This window comes from Strongylocentrotus purpuratus, unplaced genomic scaffold (assembly GCF_000002235.5).
Source record: "Strongylocentrotus purpuratus isolate Spur 01 unplaced genomic scaffold, Spur_5.0 spur5_scaffold_20, whole genome shotgun sequence".
NCBI classification, from domain to species: domain Eukaryota; kingdom Metazoa; phylum Echinodermata; class Echinoidea; order Camarodonta; family Strongylocentrotidae; genus Strongylocentrotus; species Strongylocentrotus purpuratus.
In genome coordinates, this window is record NW_022145606.1 from 13,279,583 (window position 1) to 13,294,624 (window position 15,042).

General features: G+C 40.9%; 1 protein-coding gene across 1 annotated transcript; it reads right to left on the minus strand.

The window, feature by feature from the left end:
* Positions 1–875: 875 nt before the first annotated feature.
* On the minus strand, positions 876–5,296 carry LOC100892496. Its single transcript, XM_030993672.1, has 4 exons — positions 5,158–5,296; positions 4,373–4,656; positions 1,625–3,306; positions 876–1,067 (listed from the first exon to the last, which is right to left on the minus strand). The coding sequence occupies exons 1-4, from the start codon at positions 5,238–5,240 to the stop codon at positions 876–878; spliced, it is 2,241 nt and encodes a 746-aa protein (XP_030849532.1). The 5' UTR covers positions 5,241–5,296.
* Between the last annotated feature and the right edge of the window lie 9,746 nt (positions 5,297–15,042).

The window sequence follows — 15,042 nt, forward strand, 5'->3', positions numbered from 1 at the left end:
CGCCCATGCGCGTGTGCGCGTTTTTTGCAAAATGCTTAAAATGGCCTGAAACGTATGCAAAATTAATTTGAGACGATTTGAAGCATTTTTATTTTTTGCGCGCGCGCTAACGCGCGGACGTACGCATGCGCACGCATTTTCTGACCTGAAACTGACCGGACGGATATTGACCCTAATCATGATAAATATAAATGAGAAATGCCTTTCCGTTATGAAGATATGATCATGAGTAAAAAGTACCCCAAAAAACACAAAATGGCGCCTGGATGACGTCATGAAGACTTGATGACCTTGAAAATGTTCCTGTCACGTCTTATGACAATGACCTATGACTATGCCAAAATTGAACGAAATTGACTAAACCGATCTTGAGTTATCGTCGGAACAAAAAAGTGGGAACAATAAATAAAAATAAAGAATAAATAAATAAAGAAGAAAGAAAATTCTCACGAAAACAATAGGTGATCTGTCGTTGACAGACCACCTAATTAAAATGTAGATTAGGAAAGGGAAGAGATGGTAATGGCCAAATGGGAAGTGTCGTGGTCGAGTGGTTTAAGGCATTTGACTGGAGATCCGAAGGTCGAGGGTTTGAATGCCTTCACGGCACTAATATCATTTGGCAAGATATTAACCTACACTTGCTACTCTCCACCCAGGTGTTAAAATGGGTACCCGGTAGGATGCGACCATCATTGTTGGTCAAAACAGTTTGAGCGTCAAGTAACTCCTGGCTGGAATGCTTCCCAGGAGTGGAGGTTGTGCACAGTGTGCACAATGACCGGGGTAATAGTATATCTGTAAAGTGCTAAGAGATGTCCGAGATGTATTAAGCACTATTAAAAGTTGAATATTACTATTATTAAATAAAACACTCATACATACATCACAATTGTGGATGAATTGCTCACCTTTGATTCTTTTCCTTTCCTTGCAAGTGTTGCAAAAAAACAATGATGGAATGCACCTTTAAGAGAAACTTCCTTCAAGGGTGGCATGGAGCATATCATCTCTCCCACATCAAGTGACATAGTAGGTCCACAATCTCTGTTAATATTGAGTTTAACCTGGATAAAATGACAAAGTGATAACTGATGGGATGCATAATATAGAAGTTTACTTGGATGTTAGTCATACATGCGTAGCCTACATGAGGGGTTGCCCTGGATGTTCTGCTAGAACTACAGAGAGTAAGAGGGGAAAGGAGATAAATAAAGGTACAGGCTGAAGAACTATTGCTATGACATTTCAGATCAAGTTCCTATTTTTGCGACCGCAGGAATATCTTATCTTTTAATAGTTCTGTAACGTATTGCCTCAGATTATGAAACAAAATCTTGGATTTAGCTCATGCTGCAGTCATAAGTATAAACCTTTAGGTCAGTCAGGAATCCCACGACTTTTACAAGCCGACCGTCAGTCTGATTATCAAAATATTTATGATTGGAATTGGAATTTCATTTTTCATTTTCCTAATATTTTCAGTTTTGTTAGGGTTACACCTCCTTTATGAACCCTTCCATAATTATACTGCGGTACGGTAAGAAAATTGCAAAAGACATAAAAGTAAAAACTTGTACAATGGATGAACTAATTTTGTTTATTCAACTATGATCAAACTTACCACATGTGGACCAATGAATGCATATCCGGCTACAGTGTGTGCTGTCATGTTTCTGTCCACGGTCAGCTCCTGTGATGAAACCCTGTCCTTTACCAAGGCTGCTGCATCTGGGTCCAGACTCTCAAATGCTACATCAACAATGAGATCTCTGTTTATGTATGATATTCCCTGTAGCATAGACTTCACTACATGGGTTGCAATATTTTTGTTCTGTGACACAGTGAAGTACAGGAGATACCTAAACTCCTCCTTCCTTGGCAGCACTACTTGCTCTATCAGCCTGCTGAATTCATTACGATCTGATTCATATAGAGAAGCAAGATGGACTCCAGCCATGTACTCCTGAAACAGTTTGTGAGGGAAGAAGATTGCAGACTGCAGGTACAGACTGCTCTTATCATATATAGATGACAATCTTTTTTCCTGAGACAACACCCCTACTCTGCAAGCTGTTTCCATGGAGTCTGAGCACTGTTCAAAATGATCTTCTTTGAACATGAGGGTGTTTTCTTGTAGCCCGATGAAAGCAACTTTGGCAACTGGTTCCATGAGCTTCTCAATTTGAGCAATATATGCTTTGAATGATGGGTTGTCTAAATCTGTGATCATTTTCTGAGCATAATGTACCCTCAGGAATTCAAACATTTCATCAAATATTTGAGAAAAAGTTTGAAATGACTTGAACTTTTCTCGTTTTTCATCACCAAGTTCTCTCCACATAAGACAGAGCATAGCTATGTAGATAGGATACGGGGCCATATTCTCAGATATGATGTCATTGTCTTTGGTTAATTGGATAAGCTGATCTGCTGTAGCCACATCATCTTCAAAGTACTTGTGAATGTAAACCTCCACATTCTCATTGCTAAAACCTTCCACATGCATGAAAGTATACAGTTTCCTTAGTTTATTATCCAATCTAATCTCTGTGACCTTCCATGGGCGACTTGTCACCAACACCGGGCAAGTTGCAAGTTCATCTGAACGAAGAATGTCTGTAAGTGCAATGCCCCCTCTCTCTGACGAAGTTCCACTTGCCTCTGCACTGTTGACTCTTGGCTGCGAAGTGGCACTCGTTTGGCTTGATGACTCAACAGACTTTGGCTGGTGACATTCTGACTTTGAACAAGCTTTCCTTTGCTGTACAACCTTGCCATCAAACTCATCTAATCCATCAAACGCAATGAATACATCTTTTGGATTTGAACGGATGTACTCCGTGATCTGGCAGGCTGTTGCTGGGTTGTCCTTGGAGAGATATGACTTGGCAATCTCACCGATCGTGTATTGCTTGGCTTCACGAAAAGGGACAACAAGTACCCACACAAACTTGTGGAGAACAGGACTGTCATTTACCCAGTCCCAGGCAATCTTAGCACAGAATGTTGTCTTTCCAGCCCCAGCCTCTCCTTGAATCATGATCCGCTTAGGGAACTCTCCATTGACTTTAAGATCAAAGAGATCCCTGTACTCAATTGGTCGCTTGCGTCCTCGATATTCCTCTTCCAGAACAAGGTTTGCGTACATGTCGTCAAATTGCACACTGGAATCAGGGTTAAGAGGATCAGCTCTGATCTTACAGAGAGTTGTCCGGTACTTAAATTTGAAATCATCTGCACATTTCTGGATCAGGTCAGGAGAAAGAGGTTGGGTCTGTGATCCTGGCATTGTAACAGGTGCACCTTTAAATTTAATAACATAAGTGTGATGATTTAACTTAATCTTCAAGATCACCATAATTTTTTTCTGAATATCAAAATTTCCATTTGAGGATAATCAAAACATACACATGAACACAAAAGCTAATTTCTATTGAATTTGTTGTTTTTCAACTACATTTTCATTCTTTTAATTATGTTGTTTGAAAGTGTTATCTGGACAAAGATTCAATGAGAACAGATGATAATTCATTGTCTTTTCATTTTTCTATACATAACACTATTGTGGATGCATGACATGTCTATGTTTGTTTTCTTTTCTTACTTCAAAATATCTCAATAGAATTTGTCTTTTTGATTGAATGTATATACTGTACATGTCTATTTACGTATCCATATACCATGTAAATATCACAAAATTTCATCGCTAATAGTATGGAAAATATTGATGAAACTTATAAATCATATGAATTACAGCTCAAAGAACATTTCCACATGATATACAAAGAACTTAATGAGAAATGTAATTTTCCTTTTTTTATTTGTACACAAAAATCAGATATTCTCCATTTTGGGACTGACATAAGGTCACCAAAGATAAAATGACTGTGTAATGGTACGATTTTCATAACTTGGTCAGAAAATGGCTGGGCTCAAATGCAAAGAAATTTGATTGACAATTCTTGTACAGCTTCATGTAAAACTAATTTCATAATCTACCTTGACACACCACAAAGTGAGCTGGTATGTAACCATGTATTAAAGGCCACAACTCATGCGACCAACAGCCCACAAGAACCTTCTGAAAAATTGTCAGAAGACCCACAAGACCAACAATAGAGTCACGGACTGACAGTCCACAAGACCACCGTGTCAGTCTTGTGGGTGTTCTGACAACTATTTTTTAGGGTTCACCAGACCGGCAGTATCAGTCTCGTGGGCTAGCTGTCCGTCTACTGGGATGTCCTATTTGGACTAAAAGAGAAAGAGACAAAACAGTGTTTGTTGGCTGCCTGCAAGAGCAATACATTATCAATGGCAGTAAAGGCCTGCTTGCAGGTAGCTGACACGATTTGTTTCTTATTTTCACCTGTCTTGTTCGGGACTAGACTGCCAGCGAGTACTTCGCTGGCGAGAGACCCTAAGTCACTTCTTTCTAATCCATCTGCAAGAAGAGCCCTGATGTCTGTGCCTGGAGGCTGTATGTCTCTCCATCTCGTGAACACTGTTATCAATGCATCACTGGTATTTAGGCTACGTTCCTTGATTTGACCAAGCTCTGCAATGGAGATCTTCAGGTGAATGCCCACCTCTTTGTAGTAGGCAGGTTCAATTAGCTTGGACAGCTTTAAGAATTCCTCCTCACTGACAATCCTGCAATAAAAACGCATTTCATCAAGGATCTAATATTAAAGTATCTCTGAAGTACAGGTATCTATTATGATGTTGTTATCCCAACTGTACATTCATTTAAGTACATATCTTCATACTTTGTAAGTTTAGTTCAGTTGCTGTTGAGCATTCAGGCAAAACAGACTGTACAGCTAACAACATGGAATAATAAACAACTCCAACTCCAAATATATAGTTGAGCACTTTCGGTACCTGCTGTTTCATGCGCAAAAAAGGTAAAGGTAAAGGTATATTGAAGCATACACCCAAGGCTTATACCTCATAGCAGTGCACTTGCATGAACATTATGCTTTAATAAGAAGAAAATGATAATAATAATACAGGTAATCCATTCTTTGTAGCTCATTGACTCATTACAAAGTATGTCCCTATGTGCTATTAATAATTATTATTCCTACTGCTCATTATTGTTGCAATAAAGAAAAGGAAATGAGCTTTGAACACATATATATATAAACTGACCTGTCTGGTCCAGGGTTGGTTTCAACATCACCAGATCTCATCAGGAGAATCATGAGCAGATAGAGAAGGCAGAATCCATCCATGGTGCAAGATGTCCTTCACATTCAACAGAAACTCAGCCCGCTGGAAAGGTACAGGGTGTACATAAATGGTAACCCCAGCAAGACATCCTGTAATTGACAAAAAGGGGAATTCTGCTTTTTAATATGCAAATTATTCATATTAGGGAATTTTAAATTTGCACGTCGCCAGCTTTGACTGCAACGTGTGACGTAATTTTAAGGCACTGCCCATGCGTCACGTCTTCTCAGTCGGCGATCAAGAATGCGCCAACCTTGATTTTCCTAAATGAAGTACGGTACTAGTATGCTGAGTGCACGCTTACACTATGAACATGACGGACAAAGAGGACAAAATATACAGTCCTCAGGTAGACAAAGGAACATCCCTAATTCCCTGCTATTATATTAAAATGTGTAGAACAGGTGTCACATGCATTCACCTCACTGTTCTACACATTTTTACATAATAGCAGTGAAGGGATGTTCTTTTGTCTACCACAGCAATTGTTGAGGGTAGAATGAGGAACTGTATATTTTGTTACTTTCTGCATGCATGTATATCGTCGAGTGAAATCTAAAAGATTTCAAATTGTAGTCAACATGGGCAGTGAGTACGCTGACACGCATGATCAGTCGGCGTTCGTCGTGTTCTCGTCCACTCAATCTAAACGTCCATATTAGCGAGTATAGTGAACTGACATGCATGCATGTACAGTGTACATAAAACGGTTCACTGCTTCACTTTTTTTGTTCATCTAAATATTTGCCTCTTGACTTGACTTGTGTGATTTCATAAAATGTTTAATTTAATTAAATGTATTGTGAAGACCTAAATACTGTAGCTTATATCTGAGGGGGGGGGGGGGGGGGGGGGAGGGGTGTCCCCATCTCTGCTCCAGAGAAACAAATATAACGGTTTATGAATTAAAGCTCATCCGCCCCTCCGATAGGACATTAAATGGAGGCCCTGTGTAGAGGAGAGTCACCACCTTTGCATGTTAAGAAACCACTGCACTATTGGTATGAGAGTAGGGGGAAACCCTGGTGTAGTGATCCACCTGCACACCCCCAATCAGTTATACCGGGAGGAGAGACCCAAGGGTTACAGTGATTCAGTTTGCTTTTTGCCTCCCAGACACAGATGACGCCAAATACTTAATAATAATAATAATGTTGGGATTATTCTGATTGTGTATAGTGTGTACATGTACAATGTACAAAGAAATAATATTATGGAAATTGACACACAGAGCACGGTGATGGTGATGCCGGATGCAGCTGTAGATGGAGGAATTTATAGATTTCAATGACAATGACAAAACACACTTCACCAGATTGGGGGGGGGGGGGGGAGGATGCTCCCCTAGGAATTCTTCATTATGTTATTCATTATTATTATTTTTTGCATTCGACAGCTGAGACTGTGCGTCGGTGTGCTTAACTGACCCCCAGTAATTTAAAGTCAGGTTTATAATTTAAAGGAAAATCCAACCTTATTCAATAACTGCTCTTACATCATGCAGAAGAATTGAAAAAGCTGATTAAATATAGCCGATGAAAAGAAGAGAAAAAGGCGATTAAATTTTTATGCTCAAGAGCAGGAGAAATGCGCTGAATAACACTCATACAGCGCATTATACTGAAGCAGCACAATTATGGAAGTGCCAGTCATAAAAAACATTTCCAGGGAGCCCCTAAGGCTAGCCTTTAGGGCTCCGTGGAAATGTTTTTTATGATATTATATTCCACGGAGCCTTAACCGGGTCCCATACCACCGCAATGGTGATGACCTCTGACTGGCACTTCGCAAATGTGCTGCTTCCGTATAATGCGCTGTATGAGTGTTATTCAGCGCATTATACGGAAGCAGCCAGTCAGAGGTCATCACCATTGTGTAGAGATCGTGAATTCACACGCTACATGTGAAAAGGGAGCTATAACAGTATAAGCTGTATCGGTCTGGTAAGAAAATTGCTTTTATTTCGTTATTTTTACCTCTGATTATGATATTCTGGGTGTAATTACGATTACAAGTCCAATTCATCAAGGCCACTGTCCAATATTGGTCGGGTGCGGGAAAGTGTGATTTTGGACACATTTTAGGTGTTGTTTACCTGCCTCTCTGCACGGTGGTATACCAGGTTAAGGCTCCGTGGCGTGGAATATATAAAAAACATTTCCACGGAGCCCTTTAATAAGGCTACCTAAGGCTAGCTAGTGTCTAACTCCGGGAAGCTCCAACGCCGGCGCGCAGCGTCGGAGCTTCGGTCAAACAGTCGTGGTGGCTTCGAAAAAAAAAAATGGGGCGACGTTATCGTTAAAATCTGCAAAGGGAGTACTTACAATTTTTACATCATAGGGTGCACGACTTCTCAGGGCATAACAATGATCACTTGAATTCATAATTTGAAGAAGTCTTCGATGGGAAAAAAGGGTTTTTCAGAGCACTACCCAAACGACTATTCCATGTTGCAGCGTCGATTCAAAATGGCGAAGAGACTGTACGCATGCGCGGCAGAGCCGCAGAAAGTATGAATATTCATGCTATCGAGTGCCGATCGCTCGAAATCGCTGAATATGCACGAGGTTGAGAAGGACTCTGTTTGTTCGAGTCGTGCATATTCAGCAATTTCGAGCGATCGGCACTCGATAGCATGAATATTCATACTTTCTGCGGCTCTGCCGAGCATGCGTACAGTCTCTTCGCCATTTTGAATCGACGCTGCAACATGGAATAGTCGTTTGGGTAGTGCTCTGAAAAACCCTTTTTTCCCATCGAAGACTTCTTCAAATTATGAATTCAAGTGATCATTGTTATGCCCTGAGAAGTCGTGCACCCTATGATGTAAAAATTGTAAGTACTCCCTTTGCAGATTTTAACGATAACGTCGCCCCATTTTTTTTTTTCGAAGCCACCACGACAGTTTGACCGAAGCTCCGACGCTGCGCGCCGGTGTTGGAGCTTCCCGGAGTTAGCTAGTGTCATGTGTTTTTTAATAAAATGAGCTGAACTGAACTGAACTGAATAACAATAAAGAGGAAATTGCCTAACAGAAGGTAAAACATGTTAGTTATGAGAAACGTATCCCCATACTTACCACTGCTTACCAATGTTCTGTGCCTATCGTGGTTTTGTATTTGGGGAATCACTCGTTCATCCGCATGCATGCACAAGCTTGTGTGCATATGCAGCGTCTAGCTAGTAGTAGAATGCTGAGTGGGGTGGTGGATGGGAAAGAAGGAAACAATTGGCATAGTCTGCAGCTTTAACTATACGGACTTGGAGCGAATGGTGGTTTCTAGCTGTTTCACGAAAGTGTCATTTCTGTCTACAGCCTGGGCCTTGGGCTGCTTGGATGATGGAAATCAAGATTTCTCGTTAAAAGTGTGAAACTTGCTGAAAATACGACATTGGGATTAGCTAGGATATCCCCTTAATGCCACGCCCTCTATCGTACTGGTGGGAGACTGATTACGTCATGGGAATCCCCTAAAATTTTACGGAATGGTAATGCGACGTGAGTTAAATAGATGTGAGAACATAAAGATCGACATGTTTGTTGTGGTCATTGAATGGTCACAATCTTAATTTCATTGTCTAATTCACACCGGATTGTCTTTTAGTGTGTGATTTTTACATGTATAGACTGATCTTTAGAAATCTAGCCAACTGATTGGTCGAAATTGGAGTCGTGATTTTAGCCATGCTGCCTGCCCGCCTATCGGTCAATAGTTTTTTTTTAAAGATTCCCAGTGCCCAGGGTAACTGGCCGCATATATAATTTTTGCTGAGATCCCCCTCCACTAGGGAAAAATATAATTATTTAAATTTATTTTTTGCCCCCGCCCCATACAACAACAACAACAACAAAATAGTGTTTCTTTTAGTGTTTTCTTTATAATTTCCCCCACGTAACTTGAAAAAATATAATGTAAATGAGTCAATCATCTTTTTTTTTTTATTCGGGTTCTATAAAATGCTGTTTAATTGTTGAAAATCTGTCCAGCGAATGAGAAATGTAAATACTGATTCATTATTATACCATTCTGTCCAAGAAAACAAAAAGATGACTGAAACTAATTGTGAATGCTGGCTAGCTAGGAAATGCACCAGCTTCCCAGGGGATTTAAGTTATTTGTGGATAAAAACGATTATTGTTTAGAATTGGATGACATTACCTATAGTTATAGAGTAGTTGGAGAAGAAATAGAAACCTAAATGGAAGACTTTTACCACCGCCAGTTGGCTTGGTGGATTTATGTAGTGATTGTGTAAATGGCAATGAAGAAAATAAATTGAGAACATAATAATCTATTAAAGCAGAGTATACAAACAGAGAAATATTTATTAACCGTTAAAAACCGCATACTACGAACAAATATCTGCCGATTTAGAATAAGTTCACATAACTAGCTACCGATAGAAACTGGAAGACATAGACGTCCGGAAAATTTACCTTCACCTTAAGAACTTGTAATGACTGTAAATTGGGAAGGCTTGGGGATGAACTTCATACCATGAAGGATTGTACTCAATAAATATAAGGCTGAAAGGGGGTATTTCTCAATAACATAGCTGAAATATCTGGACAGTTTAAAGATCTTAGCGATGAAGAGAAAGTTGTAAGCATTATGAAACTTGACAGTGAAAATATAATTGATCACTCCTGTACGTATTACAATCATGAATACTCGAGGGGAATTTTAACATTCCACTTTTTTTTATATATTAAGAAAAAAATTGTTTAAAACATCAATTAGGAAATTATCATTCCCATTTGGTTTGTATCTTTATTGTCAAACGTAGGCTAGTACGTGTCATATAATTATTTGTTATAATATCATTTACCAAATTAAGCTAAACAGTTTCTCGTTAATTTGTGATTACTCGAGAAACTATACCATTTGTTGATTTTCTTGTTTATATCATTGTTTTATATATATGTATTGTAAACAAAATTGTTCATGTATATGAGTGGAGTTTACTGATAAAATTCAAAACATTCAAATTCAAACATGGCAGCTAGTGGAGAAGAGTTGAACGAGTGCTAGAGGAGGCATTTTCAGCACTTCTTCGGAGGCTGCCAAGTCCAATGTAATGATATGGTATATTACATATTGTGCTGTAGTGGAGTAATGATTCCATATCCAGGCGCGGATCCAGGATTTTCCAATAGGGGGGGGGGGGGGGGGGGGCGGAAATTTGAAAAATGCGCAGACCGTTTTTTCAACTCAACATACCAATACCAACAAGGTCATATAAGAAGCACCATATACCGGTACCTACAAGCAGGCACATTTTGGAAAGGGGGCAGGCTCACGTCACGTCGATCTCTTGTCGGATATCAACATTCCCCGTTTTTTAAATTATACAATTTGTGACATTTTCTTCGGGTGGGGGCTGAAGCCTCTTGCCCGAAAAAGCAATTTTCTGGTTCACAATTCGGCTAGTGAGCGAAACGAGCAAGCAAAAATTTGAGCATAATAATTATGTATTTTGTGAAAGTGTTATTTATCACGAAGATAAACGAGAAAAGATATCAAAAATTCATATTCGGGCAGCTCGCTGTCCCCCCCCCCCCCCCCCTCCCCATTACGCGCGGAAGCTCTGAACTTTCATTATTATTAGAAAAAGAAGACGTTTTGTTGTACCATTCTCGACTCTTATTCCTTGTCTGAATTCAGTTTTTCCCCTCTCGCGCGAAGCGCCGAAGCTTTGACGTTTCATTAAATTCTTAGAGAAAGAAGACGATTCCTTGTACCATTTTCGACTCTTAATTCTTGTCTGAATTCAGTCTCCCCCCCCCCTCACGCGCGAAGCGCGGAAGCTTTGACGTTTCATTAAATTCTTAGAGAAAGAAGAGGATTTGTTGTACCATTCTCGACTATTAATCCTTGTCTGAATTCAGTCCCCCCCCCCCCTCCCGCATACACACAATACTTATATATTATGCTAGATGATCAACCTTTTCTGGTCGATTCAACACACCATTTCTTTCACAATGCAATCGCATGATCAACTTCATCTTTAAGGCCCTTAGTGGGGTCCAGGGGGCAAAGTCCCCGGAAGCTCAGTGGTTTTAGGTATTTAATTACGGTCAGATGAGCATCCCGGGGGCCCGCCTTAGGGTCCTTAGCGGGGTTCAGGGGGCAGAGCCCCTGGAAGCTCGGGGGTGTTAGGTTTTTAATTACGGTCAGATCTGAGCATCCAGGGGACCGCCTTAGGCCCCTTGATGGTGTCCGGGGGGTGGGGGGGGGGGGGGGGGTGGTGGCGGAGCCCCCGTAAGCTCTTGGGTTTTAGGCATTTAATTACGGTGAGCATAATTTGATACCTCATTTGTACATTGGCATTTTTTCACTCTCTCTTTCTTTCTTTTTCTATGTAACATACTTTATCAAAAAGTAAGGGGGGCTCGAGCCCCCGAGCCCAGCCGTTCTGCAGGCCCTGGCATGCAGAAGCATATTTTTCGCCCGACTGTAAATTTGGGAATTTGTTTTTCTTTCCAACAAACGCATACAAAAAAGGTATGACTTACAATTTTTTTGTAAATCACTGGTATCGAATAAGAAATAACCCCCCCCCCCCCCAATCAGTACGCCAGCGTTCAGGGGCTCATGTCTTCTCACCCCTATAACCAAAAAAAACACACGCTTTTCCATCCTCTCGCAATATTTCCACGATATGCGCGTATCGCTATTATAAATACCTCCATAGGTGGCATGCGGAATGTTTAGGAAATTTAGTTCCTGTTAACTTTTCTTTTCTTTGAATGGAATCAGTGGCGTACGCAGGATTTTTTCAAGGGGGGGGGGGGGGTGTTAAAATCGGGCCCAACATTTCGAGTGCCCCCCCCCCCCCCCCCCGCCTTACTTGCACCCTCTATGCCCAATCCCCCTTAGTTTTCTTATGTTAATTGAGAGTTTATTTGATGAGATAACCAACTGTCAGTGACCATGCAGGGAGGTATAATCCCTCCTGGTCAAACTAATGCAGATGGCAGGGTTCTTGTTAATAGCCGGCAACCGGCTATTTTTTCCGGCTGTAACGGCAATCGTAGCCGGCTGTAAGCCTCTCCAAAAAAAAAAAAAAAAAATAATACAAAAATCACATCATATTCGGTCAAGTCGCTATCTCAAACCCTGCTGGTCTTCAGACTGTCGGGCTGAGCATTCCCAGCCCCGGACTATGGCACAAATTGGGTCATCCTGATAAACAGAGACCACTAATAAACAACATAAAACATGTCTTATTATTCCTCATCTGAACTTGATATCATGATTAACCTTGCAAAGTTACTCTGTGAAGATAGCTGATCTGTGACGTGTTTATATATGCCTTTGCAATGCAATGTTTGCACATGGTCAGGGAGAGAGCTCCCTGCATGTATCATTGCCATATGAAATTATGTGGAAGTGTGTATCACACACACCCAAGACACACCCTGCAATGAGCTGATCCAAGTTAGTGACCAATGAGGAAGGTTCTCTAGCTATGTGGGTGGAGTTTGATACCAGCATAAATTACAGGTTGGTGACCGCGCGTGCTTTCACCGTACCCAGTTCAGTGGGAGGTCAAGAAGCCACGCCCACAAGTGTGCATGTGACAAGCATGAGCTCTCCATCTGTGTGTATGTACAGTGTATTTGGGCGCCAGAGGTTTGTGTGTACATGTGTGTGTGACTGAGAGAGCACGCATGGGCTAGCATGTCCCTGCATGTCCCTGCATGGACGAGGCAGGGACATGAGTAAGACAAGTAGGGGGCGAGTCGGCAAGGGATGGATATTAATATTGAGAGAGAGAGAGAGACTCGGGGGAGAAGGGATGTGAGAGGAACTGACCATCGAATGTGTAAACATTTAGAAAGTAGTGAGCTGAGAGTGCAGTAATAAGAAAAGGTACATGAGCGATGAACACATTGCAGAGAGAAGGGAATAAAGAGGGTGAGAAAAGAGAGAAGGGGGCTGGTTGTTTTATTGTTTACAAATTCATTCATGGGAATTACTGCTGCCAGAAAGCTGGCGCGCAGCGGCCAGGGTGTAACATTACACTGCGGTTTCTTTGATTATCTTTATCATCGGCTATTAGCACATTCCAAAATGTATGCAAATAACGGTTAACCGGAGCGAGAAATGCTAAACGGTTTTGATGAATGCGGTCGGATAACCGTCGGTTAAACGGTTTGACTCAGGCCTAGTGTGAAACTGTGATTGATTTGGCGATGCACGATTCGATTCAGAATACGAGCGCTGCACAACCGGTGCGGCACGCTATACACATACACTGTCACAGAGACTAGACCGTAGACGTACGTTCGTAAACAAGCTCAAGCCAGCGAACTCCGCTCGCAATAATTTAAAGAGGCCAGCTCCAGAGCTCGCTCTGCGTCCAAATGATCACCCGCATTGGCATTGCTATTTATACTTCGTAATCCTAAGTTAGATCTACCGTATTGTGAATAAAAATGAAAATTTGTACTCATATGTACTCAGAACTTTGTCCAACACCGATATAATCCTTATATCTATTTGATAATTGTTTCAATACAACAACAAAAAGGTTTTTTTCTGGATCTTTTCTTTTCGTGTTGTAACATTTTTACTTTTACTTTTAGCGATCTATTTTACCGATTCGAAAAAACAGAGGTGGCATATTGCATATAAACGTTAAGCGCATGGCGATTGGAAGAAAAGTACCGAAAACTATTTTTTTCGTAGGCCTAGAGTCTATAGAAATAATTATTAATTATTATTTTTTTTATTTTTTATCGCAAACGATTTTCTTCACTGACAAGGTCCTGTAAACGTCAGTTAACCGTTTTTGCCCAGGACTACCTTGTATCATTATCATGTAATTCAAAATTGTAGATTCATCACAAATATGATTGATTTATCAGAAACAATAATGGAGCATTTTCATTTCATATTGTATATCATATGAAAAGTAAGTTATTCAGCCAAAATATTCATGATCTTTATCATTAAACTATGGCTCATACAGTGTGGTCATATCTTCAAAAATAAGGCTAAGATAGCACCAGAGAGCATCTAAAACCCTAAAGCTTCCAGGGCCCTGGGCGGGCCCTGGACCCCGGCCGCAAGGGACTTCGCGCTTCGCGCTCGTGATGTGTGCTTCGCGCACATGGTGATGTGCGCTACGCGCACAGAGATTTTTCTTTTGCAATTTTAGTAGCCTCCTGTAAATCATAAATAGCCTGCTATCAGAAAAATTAACAAGAACCCTGGATGGGCTTGAAGCCCGCCCCCCTACTCAGTGTTATTTAGGGTACGCATATGCTTGTTCCCTCTTTTTGAAAGCACCCTCTATATCTGAGGACTGCCAGCATTTCCGAACCCCCCTTTTCGCGGGCTTTTCGCGGGCTTTCCCTGCCGTTGGAGACCCCCCTAAATCATGAAAAATGCTCAATGCACCCCCCTAAATTCGGAATAAACATTTTAAAAAATTCGGAGTCCAAAGAGATGAGAGAAAAAAAAAAAAAAAAAACACCTTCATTTTAAAGAAATCTCCCGGGTGAAAAGTTAATACACCCCTTTTTTTTACAATTCTCGGGCCGGACTTTGTCACACGAAACTGTACCCCTTTACCGGACATTTTGGTAACACATGATGGGGTCCGTCCGTTCTCGGAGAGGGGGGGGGGGGGGGGGGGGGCTTGAAGAAAGTACACTTTCACTGAAGATGGCTACAGTGAAACGAACTTTTCTTCTCCCATCAATTTGATGGGCGAAACTATGTTTCATCATGTGATTACCTTTTGACCAATCGTAGAGAGCAAGATTCGTAGTATGGGTACTCAGATTTGGTT